Source organism: Cololabis saira, chromosome 19 (assembly GCF_033807715.1).
Source record: "Cololabis saira isolate AMF1-May2022 chromosome 19, fColSai1.1, whole genome shotgun sequence".
Taxonomy (NCBI): Eukaryota; Metazoa; Chordata; class Actinopteri; order Beloniformes; family Belonidae; genus Cololabis; species Cololabis saira.
The window spans coordinates 21,211,883-21,231,220 of NC_084605.1; the positions used below are offsets into that span (position 1 = coordinate 21,211,883).

Below are 19,338 nucleotides of genomic sequence, written 5' to 3' on the forward strand. Positions count from 1 at the left end.
AAAACAAAGTTGTTTTTTTTTTTTTTTACTTTCTTAGAAGTATTGAGCCAAACCTCTCCACAAAAAACAAAAAAAAAGTAAATAAGTTGGTTTTGATTCCAAGATATGTGAAGAAACCTGTCCCAGGTCACATGATGGGTCTCCAGGATAGCAGGTAAATCAAAGATCTTGGTTGACTGGAGACCCAAGTGTCAAAGAAACAACCCCAAACTTAAAGGTCATCACTGCAGAAAAACGGTGTACCAAAATCACACGGAAGAACATACAAAGTATTTGTTAAAAAAAATCGGAGGAGCCGTTTTATTGCTGTGATGCTAAATAAAGGCTTTGCAGTGGTTACTTAGGAAGGATGTGAATTTTCATTTGTAAGAGAAATCAAGTGACAATATGAAAAATAGTTGAGTCAAATTGTTGCATAATTTAGAAGGAGTTTAGGCTTAATTGTATTAATTAATGCATTAATTTGGTTTGTTTGATCAAATTAATTTGGCACAATTAGAACAAACCTTTGGGAGAAGCAGAGGAACACCAAACAACGTCTAGTACGGCGTTAACCCCACATTCATACATCACTGGTAAAAAACCCTGAGACATTTCCTACCATTAGGTTTAGGGTGCATCAAAGGAAGGCGTATCTGGGAAGGCATGGGGTCTGGCTGGGAGCTGCCTTCCTCTTCGTTTCCTCCAGTAACTCCCTGTATGTCCTCGAAGGCCAGGAAGGCCTCGCCCTCGAAGTCGTCTGTTCTCAGGGTGTCGTAGTCCAGAACCGTGACCATCAGGCAAGCACCTGAAGCCAGGCACTGGTCCAGGGACACCATGCTAGAAGAAAGTTAGATGATTTCCAAAACCTTTACTTAAAATATTTGCTTTTATTCATGAAGCAGATACTTTCGTCAAAGCTAAATATGAAGGAGATGCAACATTCAAGCCTGAATAGAACAAGAATCAATGGTTTCATATACTAAATCTACTGAAAACATAACGGGCAAAGACTTAGACATCGTTAGGAGGTGCTAGCAGGTGTGATGGGAGTCTTCAAGAGGTTTTTGAGGAAGAGTGGATGCCCCGGCCTGAAAAAAGGGAGTGTCGAAAAGCCGAACGAAGGTTGCAAAAAACTGGACTCCAGGTTCACTACGGTATCTATAAAAAGCGACTTCACAGATATAATCTCCAACTGAGTGATGGAAGGGAATCCTTTTTTCTGAAATCATCAATAACAGTCGTGCCTTTTTTGCGACTGTGGGCCGTTTAACAAACCCTCCTGTGTCAGTAGCATATGAACTCCACTCTACTAAGGCCAGCAATTAATTTGCCAACTTTTTTACTGAGACAATCCTGAAGATTAGAAAAGTGCATCAATATCAAGTCCAGCACCATTGCTGTCTCCAATCAAAACCAATTTGGACAAAATGACACAATTTTACCCATTTAACTGCAAAAACCTGAAGCTAAACTCATCCTCCTGTTCTCTTCATATTTTACCTGTCATGGCATCTGATCTGACCTTTTGTCAGGTGTTTTCCCCCCAGACCCCAGACAGCAGTCATCAAACCCCCGTTGAAAAAGAACAATCTGGACAAGTTGCTAAATACATAAATACAGACTGTAGAAGAACCACAGTGCTGGTATTATTGGACCTCAGCGCGACATTTGACACCGTTGACCATGGTATATTGTTATAGCAATTGGAGAATCGGGTTGGACTTTCTGGCACAGTACTTGACTGGTTTGGGTCTTACTTAAGGGGACAGGGACTTTGTATCAAAAGGTAACTTTACATCGGAATTAACAAAAGTTACATGTGGGGTTCCCCAAGGTTCTATCCTAGGAACACTCCTATTTAACATCTACATGTTTCTGCTAGCTCAAATAATAGTAAACAACAAGATAAGTTACCATAACTACGCAGATGAAACACAACTTTACATCACAATGTCACCAGGTGATAATGAACCCATACAAGTGTTGAGTAGATGCAGGGAACAAATCAATGGGTGGATGTGCCACAATTTTCTTCAGTTGAACACAAAAAAAACTGAAGTAATTGTTTTTGGCCAGGTTAAAACTAATTTGTTTAAAGCTGCCTTTGAATTATTTAAAATATTCTGCATTTAACTTTAAACAATGTTAATTTTAGTACTCAATTATAACTGTAGTTTAAGTTTAACTTTTCCTTATTCTGCCACGGTACTGTAACTTTTTTTTTCTTCATATATTTTTTCCTCATATCATATATTTATTATGTAAAGCACCTTGAATTGCCTTGTTGTTGAAATGTCCTACAAATAAACTAAATTTAAAAGTAAGCATCGTGAATCTGGAAAGACAGAGACTACTTACAATTCAAAGGACTCGTCAAAAAGAGGATTGAGATCACATCTTTTGATCTGGGTGCTGCGAGGCTCTACTTGAGGAAAGATGTGGTTCGGCTCCAGACTCAGGACCACAAATGGGTCACTGAAACCTGACAGGAAACGAAACGTGAACTCAGACAGGGAAAGGTTATCATTTCACTGCACGTTTTCTGTTGTCTGTCTCCTTTTCTTGGTCCTACCATTAGAGTCCATTGGTAAGAGGTTGACTGCGTTCAGAACTTCGACCCGGAGCCGTTGGTCAGATCTTCTGTAGACTGTGCACAGGGTCACTGCACCGTATTTCTCTCCACTGTACGCTCTCTGCAAAACAAACACCAGAAACAGAGCATGAGAAAAGCATGAATGACGGTAAAGCAGGAGCTTTCAGGGATCTAAGGAAGCGTTTCTTTCAAACTCACCTGCTCACTTATTTTTCTGTGAAAGAACTTCTCCATGAGCTGCTGGCTGTTCAGGGAGTTGTGAGTGAGGTACGCCTTCAGAGTCTGGTGCAAATCAGAGAGCGGGTGTTAATGAGGCTCTTCACCCACCAATCTGATCCCCCCAGTACAGGGGGCTCTGGTACTCAACAGCTTGTTGCTCAATGACACTAAACCAAGTTTACTACTGTCGTCCAAAGCCACGAACCTTGTATTCACCGGAGTGCAGTGTGTTCAGAGGAAGGCCATTTCCCTCGGCGTGAAAGCACTGCTCGAGGCACTGAAATCACAAAACAGGGAACAGAATCATGTAGCTGTGAGTCCTATTGTGAAGCTTTAAGATTTTGATAAAAAAAAAAGAAGATAAAACAGCTTTAGTTATTTAAAAGCCATGGCAAACCAATCCTTTCACCCCATGTATACATAACGGTTATATCCTGTAACTGTTTTATAGTAATAGCTCGTCTGCAAGAAGTTATAGAAGTATTTCTCTAAACTTCATACAATCAATTTCACAGCATACTTATCTACTTTTAATGTAGACAAATACAATGAAGGCTGAAATCAGCAGCCACTCAAACCGAAAACTGATATAAAAGCATTCAGATTTATTCAGCACGTTTTAAAGAGAGTATAAGATGAGCAAAATCACTTTTTTCTGTGGTTGGAAGCACAACTCCACTTGTCTGATGAAAACTACCCCTCTGGTTTGGTATCATCCAACTTCCCCACCTTTACCTCCGCCCAGTTTCACTTCATGCTGTTCTTGTGACGTGGGTAGTGCAAAGCTGTGGGGCATATTTGAAAAAAGCCACACACCCAGAACGCACAGTCCTCAGAAGAGAGGCGTGGGATGGACTCAACGGACCGAACTCCGTCCATGAAACTTTCCATCATGAACAGAAAGCAGTTGCATGGTCTCTCTGTGGTAGTGTGACTAAAGCACGACACATATATATTTTTTAAGATCTCAAGAAATTGTGAAAAGTATCATAATGGGCCAGAAGTGCCAGTAATAGACATCAGTTGCACTGGGTAACTTTTTAAATGTCCGTAGGCATCATCAGACCGGGTCTGTTTTGCCAGGATACTCATGTAAGATCACGACTACGGACCAACCTGCAGAGTATACAGCAGCCTTTGACAGAACACCATGAGCCCCTCCTGCTGCGGATGCTGAGTCGATACGTGATGGAGGATTTTCAGGGAGTTATTCCACAGAGGCATCAGGAGACTGGACGTCGGGGAGAGAAACATATCATCTTCAATACGCTTGAGACACATGAGAAGTGAAGGAGGTTAATGGGAGTCAGCTCTGCACCTGCTGAAGTTCTCATGGACCAGGTTTTCATTCATGTACGCCAGCTCTTGCTCCAGGTAGCGCATAAGAGGGGCCGCCGCCTAAAAACACAGAGGACGTGGAGTATACAGGACTGTCTCAGAAAATTAGAATATTGTGATAAAGTTATTTATTTTCTGTAATGCAATTAAAAAAACAAAAATGTCATACATTCTGGATTCATTACAAATCAACTGAAATATTGCAAGCCTTTTATTATTTTAATATTGCTGATTATGGCTTACATCTTAAGATTAAGATTCCCAGAATATTAAAATTTTTTGAGATAGGATATTTGAGTTTTCTTAAGCTGTAAGCCATGATCAGCAATATTAAAATAATAAAAGGCTTGCAATATTTCAGTTGATTTGTAATGAATCCAGAATGTATGACATTTTTGTTTTTTTAATTGCATTACAGAAAATCACAATATTCTAATTTTCTGAGACAGTCCTGTATATTAAACACTGGAGGTGTTGTGTGTTTTTTTTTAAAGAATGGGTGATGTTGAACGCTTACATCCTCTGTGGACTTGGAGGGAATCCTCCGTCTGGTCGACATGCTCCTGACATGTGTCTCGATGTCTGTGTTTAACTGGAAAGACAGGCATTTATTGTCTGCTGAAATATTTAGAGGACTCAACAAAGCAGTGCCCGGTTCTGTTCTGAGTCTTTGATACCCTTTTCCCGAGAGTGTCTAGTGCTGATCGGATCTCTCGGCCCAGCATGCTCTGGGCCTGCTGGAGCTGGGAATGCAGCGTGTTGTGGAACTGGCTCTCCCCGATGACGCTCTGCGTTCGGTTGCGGAGACCGGCCCAGTTGAGTTGAGTGGGGATCCGGGTCAGCACGGAGCGCAGGTGCTCCAGGTCGTTCACCACCACACACAGCTGCGGAGGGAGGAGACGCTTCATTAATGTGTACAGGATTCGCAGGATCTCTAAAGATGCTTGTGTTGTTACCATGTTGATGGCGCTGCTGTGGTCGGAGTTCTCCGACAGAACCCGGACTCTGTCCTTCAGGAGGTGACAGTAGTTCACCACAATCTTACACACATCCTGGAAACACACACACAGGTGAGCTACATCTAGGGTTGCCACCTTTCAGAAATAGAAATAAGGGACGCCCTGATTTCAGCAGCGCAGGAGCCAAAAAAAAGCCCCTAAACTTCTAAACTGAATAAAAATGTGTTTATTTTATATGAAAAAACAAAATGCTTTGATTTAAAGTTTATAGTGCTTTAATAGCATTGAACTTTCATGACTGTACAGACAGCCAAACATACTAGCAACTGAAATAGCCTCCTATGCTACGTATGTCCACATCAGCCCAGATGTATAATATAGCCTGCAGGTGAAGAATATGGTGTAAAAGTTAATTTATTTCTATAATTCAACTAGAATATGGTGTAAAAGGTTAATTTATTTCAATAATTCAACTAGAATATGGTGTAAAAGGTTAATTTATTTCAATAATTCAACCAGAATATGGTGTAAACGTAAATTTATTTCAATAATTCAACTAGAATATGGTGTAAAAGTTAATTTATTTCTATAATTCAACTAGAATATGGTGTAAAAGGTTAATTTATTTCAATAATTCAACTAGAATATGGTGTAAAAGGTTAATTTATTTCAATAATTCAACCAGAATATGGTGTAAAAGTAAATTTATTTCAATAATTCAACTAGAATATGGTGTAAAAGTTAATGAAAATACGGTACAAATCGCGTCCCGTATTAGTTCAATACGGGACGCAACATTTTTTTCTCAAATAAAGGACAATTCCGTATTTTACGGGACGGGTGGCAACCCTAGCTACATCCAACAGCCAGAGATGCTGAGGGGGCTCTGAGAGCTCCCTACCTCAGTGAGTTTGACCATGAGCATGAAGCCCTCCTCGGGGTCGGGCCAGGACAGCTGCTCCCACATCTGGCAGATGGGCTGGATGCAGGCCACCAGGTCCACCGCTGAAGAGCTGTGTTTGATGGGCACCGCACCCGTCTGCAGCGGCTGGAGCTGATGACAGGTGGCAGATTCAGTCATATGTTACTGTTTCTTGTTTCTAGTGGACGCCGTGTCCGTTCTGGACCGGGCCGTGTTTACCTGGTCCACCTGCACAGCCCTCTCCACCCTGTCCTGGGTGGTGCTGAAGGCCTGGTTGAGCCAGTACGGCAGAGCGTCTCTGAATCCCTCGTGAAGGTTGGTGAGCTCCAGCAAGCCCCTGAAAAGACAAACTCTCACTGTCCCGTAAGGTGTATATTTAGATAGATAGACTCACTTTCTTTTGTTTTATGGCAGTTTTTCTACCATTTTGTTTAGTTGTTTGCTTTTTCACATCGTGAGCTAACCCTCACGGTTCTCCAATTCAATTCAATTCAATTCAATTCAATTCAATTCAATTCAATTCAATTCAATTCAATTCAATTTTATGTATATAGCATCTATTACAACAGAAGTTGTCTCTAGGTGCTTTCCAGAGACCCAGAACATGACCCCCGAGCAATTATTACATAAACATTACATAAACAATGGAAGGTAAAAACTCCCTAGTGGGAGAAAAAAAAAAAATTCTATTTTTAATTTTAATTAAATTTTAATTTAATTTAATTTAATTTAATTTAATTTAATTTAATTTAATTTAATTTAATTTTAATTCTATTGTTCTATTATTCAAAATCTCTATTTGTTCCCACTTGTGCCCGACCTTCTGCTGCTTGGTTGATCTGACTCAATTCAGTCACTGAATTCGCTGCCATTATTTATGAATCCTTTATTCTAGTAGCTACCAGTGTGGGATGCTAGATGATCGTATGCAGTACTCGAGTTGTAAAAAAAAATCAGGGGGGATGGTGGATTTAATCATATGGGGACAGATCATTTGTGCTGATTACAAATAATATAATATATTACAAATAATAGCACTGACCAAAACACCTGCAGAAATACTGCAGGAATGACATAGCAGCAGTTAAATGCAGAAAACTTATCAATATGCCTCTGTCCTTCACAGGACAAGTAAAATGGGTCACTGCAGAAACTTATTTCTAGTTAAAATGTCTAATTTTAGTAAAATAAATCTCATTACACTTAAAACAAGACTCGTCACTGGAAAAAACAACACTTTTCACCTGTTTCAAGTAGATTTTCACTTAAAATAAGTAGAAAAATCTGCCAGTGGAACAAGATTTTTTTGCTTGTAATGAGAAGATAAATCTTGTTCCAATGGCAGATTTTCCTGCTTGATTTCAAGTGAAAATGTACTTGAAACAGGTGAAAATGGTCAAATAAGTTATTTTTCTGGTGTTATTTTTCTGGTGATGACTCTAAATGTTGAAATAGCAGTAAAACCACATTCATTGATGAAATGACATAAGGGATGGAAAGGGGGGAGGATTTTGACCGTTTTTATTTCAGGTGGGATGCCATCCCCCCTCATCCCCCCTCAACTCGAGTACTGATCGTATGGTAATCAATGGGTTTTAACTGAATCGTTAAGGATGGAGTCATTGAAGTATAACTGGGATCTATGTTTGTCAGAGGTAAACAACCACAACTGCTGAGCCAGTGTTAGTTTGGTGTGAGCGTTTTCTGACCTCTTCTGTAAGAAGGCCTTGTCTTTGTGGATTGCTTGCAGGGTCAGGTAAACAGGGAACAAGCTTTTGGATAGATTCTGGTCCATTTGACCCTCCATTAAGGATAACGTTTCCCTGATTTCCCTTGCGAGCTATGGAGGAGAAAAGACAAGTGGAAACATGGTGAGATGAGGGAAGAGAAAATAAATCTGCCAGGAGAATCAGGTGGATGGGAGCTGACTTGTCCCCTTCGCTGCTTACCAGGGAGTCAAACTTTTTGTAGACAACGGTGAATACATCAACTTGAACAGCGCTAGTGAGAAGAAAGAAAAAAAACAACATGAAATACTGGAGGAGTGAAAAACCTCTTACGTGTTACTGTCGTGCACCTGAAGCAACAGCCAGTGGAGGGGTGAGCAGTGGTTTTCATTAGCTAGGCTAACATGCTTGCTTTACAAAGACATTAAAACATAAATAAAAAGCATGATTTCAAATTTAAACAAAAAAGAAAGAAAGAAGAACAATAGCTAGGCTGTAAATACATTTATTTTTGCTGTAAAATTAAACTTTTTTTAACGTGGGAGTCACTTTTACATCCAGCCCCCAATTTTCAGTCAAAAGAAATACAATTTCTGTGTCCTCTAGGTTGTTTTCAATCCAAAAGATGAATTGTCAGTAATTTCACACAACACTAGTGTATTTGACCCTTGGTAAGACTGGTCCCAGGGCTCTCCGTTTGAAAAATTAGGGAGGAACTGGGATGGGAATGTATCCTTTTAATGCCTGACATGAAATAACTCACACATTTTTTTAAATAATTTTAAATGCTAATTAGATATTGAGATCAAAGACACTTCCAATTCTGTATTAACCAGTTGCTAAATAATTATTTTTCTTATCATTGAATAAATTGGGTCATTTTGTGTATTTTTTAAAAAAATTTTTTGGTTTGTATAAATCGGTTTCCCCCCTTTTTTGTTAATTACAGGGATGGTAAAAGCTCTCAGAAACGGATGTATTAAATATGATACATCCAGCATTGTAGTGTTCAGCTATAATACTGTATTAGATTTTTGCACCAGACTTTTATATACAATCAGCTGACTCCTTTCAGGAGATTTGTTGACGCGCTTATTGCTGGAAATTAGTTCTTCAGAGTTTCAAAACATGGTACACGTTTGTATTTTTTTTCTTTTTCTTGTTTAGTGACTTTTGCAAACTTTTCAGTTACAGCTCAGAGGCACCAGGTATCACGATGAGCCGCTGCCATGCCCGAGCAACGTGGGTGATTGGCGACAAAGTAACAAAACTGTCAGATGTAAAAGTCCAAAAATATCACTATGAAATGTAGGATGTCTGAGTAGTTTAAGATGTGAAAGTTCCCCTTCTATGACCCTCATTCTGATTAGCTATTGGCCTAACTCCCTGTCAGAAGTACCGTCTGAGTGTTGTGAATGCAAAACCCACAAATCGATACTAAAAAATGGTTCAGTATGCACAGTAGGAGCACCACGGTTGTTATACATATACATGAGATGCATATTGTCTGAGTCTCTATGTCTGTCTCTGGGAAGGTCTGCTTGTGTGCATTATTCATAGCTCCCCTCACCTGACAAACACTCTGTTCCAGACGTCCTTGTTGTTTTTTATGTCGTCATGCACCTCCACAATCAACCTGGAGAGGGCGCTGCCAATCTCTGCCAGGTCCTTCAGCAGAGTTCAGAAACAACATCGGTGAAATGGGAAAACCGTGCAAGCCAAGCTTTTTAACGGGGCCTTTATATGTTCGACGTACCTTGGTCATTGGCTGATGCAAACCCTTCTTGATGGTGAACCACTCCTCTGTTCCCGTCTGGTATAAGAGTCATGTTATGAGTGATAAAGCATGTATTGTTACTGTACATGCTGCTGCTGGGGAATATTTCATGGACATGAGGACCGACCTGGATGGCGTCAGTGACTTCATCGTGAAGCTCGAACTGCGCCGGGTTCAGTTTCTGAAATGCTCGAGTCTTACAGATCTGGACCAAGATCCTGAAAGAAAAGATAAAAGAAAAGCATGGCTACGTCTTTCACATCCCACATGAATTTTAGCAGACTTTAACAACTTTGGGTACCTGAGCAGCGTGTGTAGTTTCGGAGTAGAGCTAGCAATCGGGGGGAAGATGTCTCTGTATTTGGCCACCAGACACAATCCGTACTGCAGGAACCCGTGAAGAGAATCCCCGAGTTCCTGTTTCTAGTAGAAGATACAACACCTTTGTCAAGGCTTATCTGCTTCTTCTGAAAACCTTTGTTTGAAGAACAGGAGAATCTGGCGAGCCAGAGGCATCAACAGCTGGAAATGCATTCAGTTTCTTTCAGACAGAAAGAATCATCCTCGTAATTTTGAAAGGTCAGACAGAAACCTTGCAATATGTAGCGAGGAGCCAAAGGAGGAAGTACTCAGATCAGTTTTTATTCAAAGGAATAGCACCGGTGAATTTAAGGAGTCCCATATTCTTAATTTCACTTCTAATTTGACTTCTCATGCTCGTGGACGCCAAATAACCAATGTAAGAATCAGATTTTCTAAAAGACATCTCCATGGCTACCAAATGAGTGCAACTGAGGTAAAAATAGCAACATTTGGCTCTGAAATATGATTGAATTGTTGAGTTTAATTGAGTGGAGTGGCTGTACCTGCTGGTACGGCAGCTCCTGCTGGTGCCAGTGGTACTCTATGCTGGTGAGCTGCTGGAGGAGCACAGACGAGTCCACCTCTAAAGTCTGGTACAGCTTGCTGTAAGCCACCCACTTCCTGGCGGGAGAAAAAAAAAAAGCATACAGATCATGGACCAGCTTCATAAATGGGCCCAGAAAGAGCTGAAAGTCTGCAGAATGCCAACAAGGTGCTTACGCCAGGTCTTGCAAAAAAGGCGAGAGGTCATTCTGTGTGGCGTAAAGTTCGAGCAGAGTCTGAGCCTCGCCACACAGAGCCCCTTTCCACGGAGCAGAACCCTGGGACACGAAACGATAGAGGGTTAAGAAGGGAGAGGAGGTCAGACACTCAAACAGGACTGACAGGGAGAGGCTGCTCGGGTTCCCTTCACCTGTTGCTTGGAGATGTAAGCCTGGACGAACTGCTGGAGAATCCCGCAGTAGTTGATGTACGCATTGCGCCCAGGACTCAGCGTCCCATCTCTCTGTCAGTCAGACAACACAAACTCAGCCCAATATAACTGTTACAAATGCCTTCATCACATGCTTAAAATTGTATTTTGTAGTCTTTTTGGAGTCATTTGAATATAAACTATTCTTCGGCTCTAACAACAGATGGAGTTAGTTACAGCTTTGTGGATGAACTTGAGGTTGAGATGGCACTGGCCGCGGTCAGGGTATGTCTCTGTCCGGGGCTCCAGATTGTGCCAGTTGTCCTCGGTGCAGTGGAGAGCCTATACGGGTCCACAAATGGCTATCAGACTAAAGATACCGTGAAAAAAGAACAACCCAGAACAGAAAAAATCTGAATATTTATTACCTGTAATTTTATAATGATATTTCCCAAAAAGTCATCAGTCCCTTTCTCCTTTTTGGCCTCCTTGATCATCCTAGATGGATACAGGTTTAAACATTTACTGACTTTTATTTTTGGTTAAGCTGTTCTGTGATCAAGTCTTACAGGCAGAATACCTTCTTAAACTGTTAAAGTTGGTTTTGATGTCTTCTAGTTTCTGAGAGAGCGACACGTCTTCATCCTTGTCCCTGCAACAGGAAATGCAGCGATTGCGATGAAAACAATGGGAGGAGTGTGAATCGATAGCAGATCGAGTGAAGATTTCTTCTCACCACATCTCAAGATGAAAGCTAGCGCCGGTCATATCTTCAAATTCTCTAAAGAAGGAAAACTGATGAGTGGAGCACATTTAACCTGATTCGCTGGAAATGATCATAAACGTTGACTCACAGTATGAACGTCTGGTTCCAAATAGGGTTTAAGGTCTGCTTCTTTATCTCTGTTTGGTAGATTTTGTCATTTGATGCAGCATCCTTGACAACGAATTTCACTGGTTTGGCGGAGTGGCGCGTCCGTTTCTCCGCCTCTTCTTCTAATATGGTCAGTATGCAGTACGGGTCACTGAAACCTGTTGAAACCACAATAGTGTCACTTTCTAGAGAACCACTGTCAAAAAAGCTGAAGTAGGTGTCAGTTTACCCTCCGATTGCAAAACGAACCCAACCCAAAAAAAATCCCTTTTTTGAGCAACTCACTTGTATTTTCTGCAGTATCACAGCAGGCAGACTTAGATTGTAATTTGGCACCTTTTGCTCAGTTGTAGCAGTGGCAAGTTATGTGGGTCAAACATTGTTCAAAATTAGGCCTAACTTTGGTTATGAAGTGTGTTACATGTGGGCCAGATCTTAATGGTTGATATGGTGGCAACACGTCTGATGTATTTTAGCCCTAAACCCTTCAATGCTTTATAAACTCAGGAAAAGTATTGTAAACCTATACAGGGAGACAGTGTGATGAGCTCAGAACCGGGGTGATGAGAGTTACTTTTCCTTGTTTCCATGAGGACTCGCGCATCAGCGTTCAGGACCAGCTGCACCTGTCTGATTGGATTTTTTAGTAAAGCCAAAGAATACTCTTAAAGTAATCAATCCAAGTTTCTCAAGACTCTGCTTGGACACGAGTCCTTAAAATGTGCACAACGATTTAAAGGTGAAAGGGTTAGCTATTATAAATTTAATCTAATCTGGGAACAAGGCCACTGAGGTGGACTGTTATTACTGTAGATCTGTTCAACGGGCTTCAGCAACTATGTTTCTGCTGTTTGTGGAGTCACACTTGGTATTAATGCATTGAACAAACACACATATATGGGATTGGGAGAGCATTCTGAGTGGCTGTAATGTAAAAGTTTGATCATTTGTGGGGGTGGGGGGCAGCCAGGGGTCCTAACAAGATGAACGGTGGTCCAAACCTTTGCCCTGCCACATGTTGTCATTGGGGAAGATGCTGAACCATTTCAGTACAGGGGATCATATTGCAGTGAAAATTAAATACATTTTGTTGGATTCATTAGCCAGGCTGTGAGTGTGGGTTGTTTTTTTTGTTTATTTAAAATAAATTGGCATCATATGGATATTGAATCTGGTCTCTATTGGAATGAGATTAACTGAGCTGAGCTGCAGGATCTTTGTTGGGACTATGCTAGGCTTGCCTTATGTGTAAAGTGCCTTGTTATGAGTTTACACAAAGCAAATCCCTGTCCTCTAGATAAAACAAGAACTCACCACTGACGTCTTTTCCCAGGATCCCCTTGGCCTCCTTTACAGTGGCCATCAGACAGTACACCGGGGGCTGTTTGGATCAGACACTTTGGTTAAAAGAATGGTCTAAAAAAAATCTCAACAACGCAATTTCTACCACTGGAAAGTTGGTGGAAATAACCGTGCCCACATCCTTTTCTCACCTCTGTGCTCCCTACTTTCGCCATCAAATTGCTGTGCTCTGATTCTGTCATACCGAAAGCCTGGTGAGAAGCAAATGAGATTGACAGAGAACGCGAATCCCTGTAATCAGTCATCACCAACGCTGTGGGAGGGTTGTGAATGCCGTTGTGCGTGATGTGTGAGATGTTTACCTCCTGCATGTACTGTTGAAGCTGGCCGTCTGTGAAGACCTCAGCGTACGACGGTTTCCCCATCTTATGTGCAATGGTGTACAGCAGCTCTTTATACAGAGGCTTCAACTTTGAACGGAAATAGACAGTGTGAGAGTGATTGTTGGCAAAATGTCATCAAAAGTGGAACAAATGGGTGGTCGTACCTCCTGCTCTTTGTGTCGCCTCGCCTTCTCCTCCGGATTTTCCTCTTCTTTAAAGTCCTAGAGGAAACAAACAGCAGAAATTACCCATTCATCTGTTTCAGGTGATGCTAATCTGAGATACTGATAGACTTAGACATTTGAATCTCATGCAGTGTTTCCCACCTTTCTGCCTTTGTTTCTCCTCGTCCACCCAAATTTACGAGCATGGCCCGGGGAAAACTGGTGACGGACACAGAGGAAAAAACAATACTGGTACCCATTTCCTTGCAGTCATGGATATCTAACATTGCAAGTTACTATTTTCTGAAGATGCTGTCTTACAAAGTTCCTGCTTTAAATCTGTACTTGGGCCTTTGTGTGTGGGGTCTATCCTGGTACTCTGGTTTCTCCTCATGGTCCAAAAACATGAATATTAGGCTGAGTGAGTGAGTGAGTGAGTGAGTGAGTGAGTGAGTGAGTGAGTGAGTGAGTGAGTGAGTGAGTGAGTGAGTAGGTTTGTAAGTAAAGTTTATTTCTAGAGGACCTTTCACAGATGGGGGGGATGTCACAAGGTGCTTCACAAAAGAATAAACACATTACAATAAATATAACATACAAAAAAATTTGAATATAGAATACCTTTAAAAGTAAAAAGTAAAGTACATAAAATCAACATGAAGGTCATAAAACAACCCTCTCACTACTGAAGTTTAAACGCTTGGAGAAAGCTGGGCATTAGCTCCAAGCATGTTCAGTTAATGCCAGACTCATATTGATTCAGTATAAAGTTATACACGGGCTTCATTATTCAAAAATTAAACTACAATATCCTACAATATCCTCAGAATGCGACAGGTGCAAAATGGCAGATGGTTCACTAGCACACCTTTTCTGGTTTTGTCCTCTCCTTAATGGTTTCTGGTTAAGCATCTATGATTGGTTTTCAAAAGTTTACTCAAAGGACTTTGCCCTGGAGCCTAAACTAGCTCTCTTTGGATGTTCAGAAGCCTTCTTGGATTACACTCTTGAGGAACAACAGACGCTGATGCTCGGAATGGTTGTGGCTAAGAAAATAATTGTATTGGACTGGAAAACACCTTCACCTCCTTGTTTCAAGAAATGGCTTAACGAAGTGATCTCTATTATACATTTGGAAAAAACACATTTTCTTTGGATCCAGATTAAGCCACAGGTTTCTGAAGGTATGAGGTCCATTTCTGAACTGTATCAGAATGAACTAGCTCAACTGGGGCAAGTCTCCCACACTAATATGATCTGATAGCAGCTCTTTTTTTTTTTTTTTCCTCTCTCTTTCTATGTGTTTGTGTTATTTGTTGTCTTGATGTGTTTTGTTACTGTGTTGGTTTTTTGTATATGGATGTACATGTATTCGTGTGGGTGGGGAGAGGTTGTGGGTGGGGGTGGTAAGATGGAGAAAATAGCACTGGATATGATGCAAACTATCAGGAAGTGTACTGTAGAATATTTAAGTTTTGTATGTTCAATGAACTGAATTTTGGAGTTTGTATCTTATTTTTCTGACATGTACCATGCATCCTGTAAATCCTTACAGTGCTTGCAATAAAAAAATAAAAAAAAGCTTGGAGAAAAGGGTGGATTTTAAGTTTGCTCTTAAAAGCCTTGATGGAGTCCAGCGAACGCAGAGACAGTGGGAGATAATTCCTGAGCCTCGGTAAGACGGCCTTGAAGGAACGATCGCCTCGTCTCTTAAAACGGGACACGAGGGACTATAAGCAAGTCTTGGTCCAATGACCTCAGCCTCCGAGATGGAACGTAGGGGCATAAAAGGTCCCTAATGTAGGAGGGGGGCTGACCACGCAGAGCTCTAAATGTCAGCACCAAGATTTTAAAGTTAAAACAAAAAGAGACCGGGAGCCAATAAGTTTTTATGATTGTTTTGTGATGCGAGCCCTTCTATGGTGGAGAAGAAAAGGACATTTCCTCCATCATGGACAACCCGGACCACCCCCTCCACCCCACCCCAGTAAGACAGAGGAGCTCTGCTGTCGAACAGATACAGGTAATCTTTCTTGCCACATGCCATAAAATAATAATAATTATTGGTTATAGCACACAACTGACTTTTCCTTACACATGGCAACATTTGCACACTCTTATTATTTATCATTTCTGCAGCACAATTACCATAATGTATGTATAGGATGTAAATATGTATAGACATTTTTATTTTTACTACTTTTCTACTTATATATCTAGGTTTTATGTTGAGCTGTCGCTTTTCTTTCTGTATGTTATGCTGCTGCTGCACAATAATTTCCCAGTCCTAGGATCAATAAAATACATCTTTATCTTTATCTTTTATCTTTTTTTTATTACAGTGAGTCAGCAGCATTGCTGCGGAATTTTGGACTTGCTGCAGAGGAGACAGTTCCTTTTTGTTAAGGCAAGAAAATAATTTGTTGCAGTAGTCTAACAAGATGACACAAATGCATGGATAATTAACTCAAGATCATCTTTAGAAACAAGTGTTGTAAGTTTGGAAATATTCCACAACTGGTGAAAACAGTTCCTCGTCAGCCGCTTGGTTCTAATGACATTTCTTTGTCAAAGATGACACAGAGGTGTCTTAGGCTCGATTATGAAACACTCACGTAATCTAAAAACTGATGTGTAACTGGAACAACATCATCAGGGCCAATCACTAGCACCTCTGTTTTATCCGAGTTTAACTGCAGAGTGTTTGCACGTTGTTTTATTTGCACAAGGCACCTCATTGAGGAGTACAATGTCTGAATCGCAGAGGCGTTAAAAAAGCAGTACAGCTCATCTGCAAATAAATGGTATGAAACATCGACAAACTCCTGGATTTTCTTTCCTAAGGGGAAAACATATAACAGAAACAAAATTGGGCCCAAAACAAAACCCTGAGGTACTCCGCACAGCAAATCAGCAGAGTCAGACAAGATCTGGTTTGCTGAAACACTAACCAACACCTACCCCCCCCCCCCCCCCCCCCCCCCCCGAGCACGTGGACAAAAGGCAAACACCCGTGGATATTTGCCAGTATTCAAATTAAGAACCTTGTTCCACTACAGCATCACTCAGCAGAAGAAAAAAGATATTTTGAAACACAATATGACAGCCAGCAGCTCATGTTATTTACCTGTTTGTGTCTTGTCAAGCCATGATCCTTTAAAACAGAAGATAACAGCGCTTTAATAAAGGGAACTTAAACATTTTTTTGGTTGAAAGTAATACAGTACTTAATGACAAATGAAACTGAAACGAGCAATAATTCGAAGGTGGCCTGACGCTTGGTCGTCGTTACCAGCTCTTACTCTGAAATATTATAATCATTTAGCAAACACACACATTTTTCCTTCAAATTCTGATAAAGCCTGACGCTGTGTGCAACTTCCTCCATTGCTGATAATGAAACTAACTTAAAGGCAACTGTGATGCAGCAACCTGTTCAACGTTTGAACCTGAAAGAGCATCACTCATCCTAAAAATAAATATGCTGATAGACCTGCACACAACCTGACCACATGCATGCCCAAACAAATACAGCATTTACATCACGCTTCCATTGAACAAAGATGCTGTAAAAGCGCATTCAAGTTAGACTATATCAGTTAAACCTGACGACTGGTGCGTATCCATCTTAAATAAGTAAAAAAAAAGAGAATGCAGCTTGCAGAGGCAAATAAAATGTGTTTCAATGGGTATCATCTGATCTAAAACATATAAAGCTGCTATGAATCATTGTCACTGGATCCTGAAATTGCCATGTGTAGACAGTGACTCAATTTTTCTGTGGAAACCTTTTTTTAACACTGCCTCAACTAAATTTTTGTTGTTTTCCCCCCTTAAGTTTCACAGAGGAAATAACTGTGATCTGGACTGAAGGTGTGTTAACAGAAATCGAAGCAAAACTATAAAAAAAGGCATGAAACTAAAGAAAACACACAAGAATTTCAGTTTGGTTATTACCACATTGACATGTGAATTACGTAACAGAGCGGCACAATTAAAGCCAAACTGAACACATCATGAGTGTTCAAGTGAGTTGTTGTTCTTACCTGGTCAGGTGTTTGCAGTTGATTTTCCTTGGCGCAGGTGTCCTCTCGTTGACTGGACATAATGATGCCTTTTTTTCTGAACACCAGACTGGGTTAGCTGATGTGCTCTCTGTGTGAGATATGGGGAAGCTGGGTGCGTGATGCGCTTCGATGTGTTATCATACACCAGACGGAAGTCATCACTTCCTGTAGAAGGTGGTATTCATAAGTCAGTGACTGTGACTTAGGACTTGTTTCAAGTCTAGCGCCCTACGTTACGGTTTAAAACAAGAATGATACAAAGTAACAGACCTAATTCATCAGCATTTTTTTGTTTGCACAGAACAGATTTTAAATCCAGGTTGAAGACACATCTGTTCTCAGCTGCATTTGAATAAAGTTCCAAATCTGTACTGTTACTTTTAAGCTTGATTTGCATAACTTTATCATATTTTAATTACTGTTTTTATGTAATGTTCGTTTTTCTTTCTTTCTTTTTATTATGTTTTAAATAATTATTTTTTCTGCTTTTTGATGATGTTTTAATGTCTCTGTAAACCACTTTGAGTCATCTTGTCGTTGAATTGAGCTACACAAATGAACTTGCCTTGCACATGTTAAGCCGAAAACACACATGCATTGATTTTTCACCCCAGTTCCTACCAGCTCTGTGTAATAATGGCTAAAGTCAGGTCTTAAAATTATACTGACAGATTAACAACAAGTCACGGAGTATTACACAATGTCATTTGTGATCAAAACAAACAAACAACATGCATAATGAATAATAAGAATCATTTTGTTTGTTTGCTGGTCTGGAGTACTCAGGTATGTTTTCACATAATTTCAACCTATATAAATACAAGACGAAGGCATATATAAAAGATTGCATAAATGTGGCAAAAGACTAAGGATGAGTGACATTTGGCTGAAACAACACACAGGATATCATCACAAACGCCTCATGGCAAATGTGTTTGAGGTGTGATCAAAAAGCCCATACTTTGGGCTTGCTCTGCAGCCGCAGGACAGACTGCACCCATTGAATAGACCACACGCTGGAGGGGCAACATCCGGACTGCAAAGCTGGAGCCATTGCAAAAGTGGGGAAAGTTTTAGTTCAAACGACCACAAGGGGCTAGCTTAAAAAACGAGCCAATCTCTACTGACATCTGTGCTAAAATGTTATAATGTCCAACTTTCCAGCCGACATAAGCATATTTACAGTTCAAGTACAAAAACTAGTATTGGTGTCCACAGTAACTGTGCAAGGGGTTGAATTTTTATGTACTTAATTAGCCACAAATGTATGCATAAATATGGTCATGGTTTTTTTTTGAGTGACAGCTAAAGAGCAGTCTGTGAAGTTAATGACAAGCTGTCACTATTAACTACTGAGTGCTTAGTATTTCTTGTGAACTTGATATCTGCGGAAGCTTCTTTTACCCCTGAAGCCTTCCAGGATGGCCAGCTACCGACTGATGGCCGGAGTAGGTCCGTCAGAGCTTGGCCAGAGTTCTGGTATTCCCCATTTCAGCTCAGGCAGTCATTGTCTTAGACGTCATTTCAGTGACGACATCTGAAGTGACGATGAATGGATGGATAGGGTGTACTACTTTCCTTGTTCATGCTTATTCTGCCTATTGTAAATCAAATTGTTAATCAAATTCTGCCACGATGGTGCCACAATATCATGTGTTGTAACGCTGTGACCAGCTACTATGTTCTGATATGCAAAACCATGAACATGACAGAGTGGGTTGGTTTTTTGTTTTTTTTTACACATTTGCATATTTAGGG

The 19,338-nt window shown here is 40.6% G+C and overlaps 1 protein-coding gene across 1 annotated transcript in view; it reads right to left on the reverse strand.

Moving 5' to 3' along the window:
• Positions 1 to 17,678, reverse strand: part of unc13d (unc-13 homolog D (C. elegans)) — an 18,630-nt gene extending 952 nt beyond the window's left edge. Inside the window, exons 1-33 of the mRNA XM_061708433.1 lie at positions 17,560 to 17,678; positions 16,641 to 16,667; positions 13,679 to 13,735; positions 13,517 to 13,573; positions 13,332 to 13,439; positions 13,161 to 13,220; positions 12,982 to 13,048; positions 11,648 to 11,825; positions 11,530 to 11,574; positions 11,374 to 11,445; positions 11,222 to 11,291; positions 11,031 to 11,135; positions 10,794 to 10,886; positions 10,601 to 10,701; positions 10,384 to 10,501; positions 9,819 to 9,940; positions 9,645 to 9,735; positions 9,497 to 9,553; positions 9,311 to 9,408; positions 7,963 to 8,014; positions 7,723 to 7,853; positions 6,233 to 6,350; positions 5,993 to 6,145; positions 5,089 to 5,184; positions 4,810 to 5,016; positions 4,650 to 4,724; positions 4,113 to 4,192; positions 3,911 to 4,025; positions 3,000 to 3,071; positions 2,774 to 2,857; positions 2,555 to 2,675; positions 2,341 to 2,464; positions 602 to 819 (exon numbers count right to left, since the gene is read on the reverse strand). Of these exons, the coding sequence (XP_061564417.1) occupies positions 602 to 819; positions 2,341 to 2,464; positions 2,555 to 2,675; positions 2,774 to 2,857; positions 3,000 to 3,071; positions 3,911 to 4,025; positions 4,113 to 4,192; positions 4,650 to 4,724; positions 4,810 to 5,016; positions 5,089 to 5,184; positions 5,993 to 6,145; positions 6,233 to 6,350; positions 7,723 to 7,853; positions 7,963 to 8,014; positions 9,311 to 9,408; positions 9,497 to 9,553; positions 9,645 to 9,735; positions 9,819 to 9,940; positions 10,384 to 10,501; positions 10,601 to 10,701; positions 10,794 to 10,886; positions 11,031 to 11,135; positions 11,222 to 11,291; positions 11,374 to 11,445; positions 11,530 to 11,574; positions 11,648 to 11,825; positions 12,982 to 13,048; positions 13,161 to 13,220; positions 13,332 to 13,439; positions 13,517 to 13,573; positions 13,679 to 13,735; positions 16,641 to 16,667; positions 17,560 to 17,619 (3,232 nt within the window). The 5' untranslated portion in view covers positions 17,620 to 17,678. The remainder of the gene's footprint in view (positions 1 to 601; positions 820 to 2,340; positions 2,465 to 2,554; positions 2,676 to 2,773; positions 2,858 to 2,999; positions 3,072 to 3,910; positions 4,026 to 4,112; positions 4,193 to 4,649; positions 4,725 to 4,809; positions 5,017 to 5,088; positions 5,185 to 5,992; positions 6,146 to 6,232; positions 6,351 to 7,722; positions 7,854 to 7,962; positions 8,015 to 9,310; positions 9,409 to 9,496; positions 9,554 to 9,644; positions 9,736 to 9,818; positions 9,941 to 10,383; positions 10,502 to 10,600; positions 10,702 to 10,793; positions 10,887 to 11,030; positions 11,136 to 11,221; positions 11,292 to 11,373; positions 11,446 to 11,529; positions 11,575 to 11,647; positions 11,826 to 12,981; positions 13,049 to 13,160; positions 13,221 to 13,331; positions 13,440 to 13,516; positions 13,574 to 13,678; positions 13,736 to 16,640; positions 16,668 to 17,559) is intronic.
• Between the last annotated feature and the right edge of the window lie 1,660 nt (positions 17,679 to 19,338).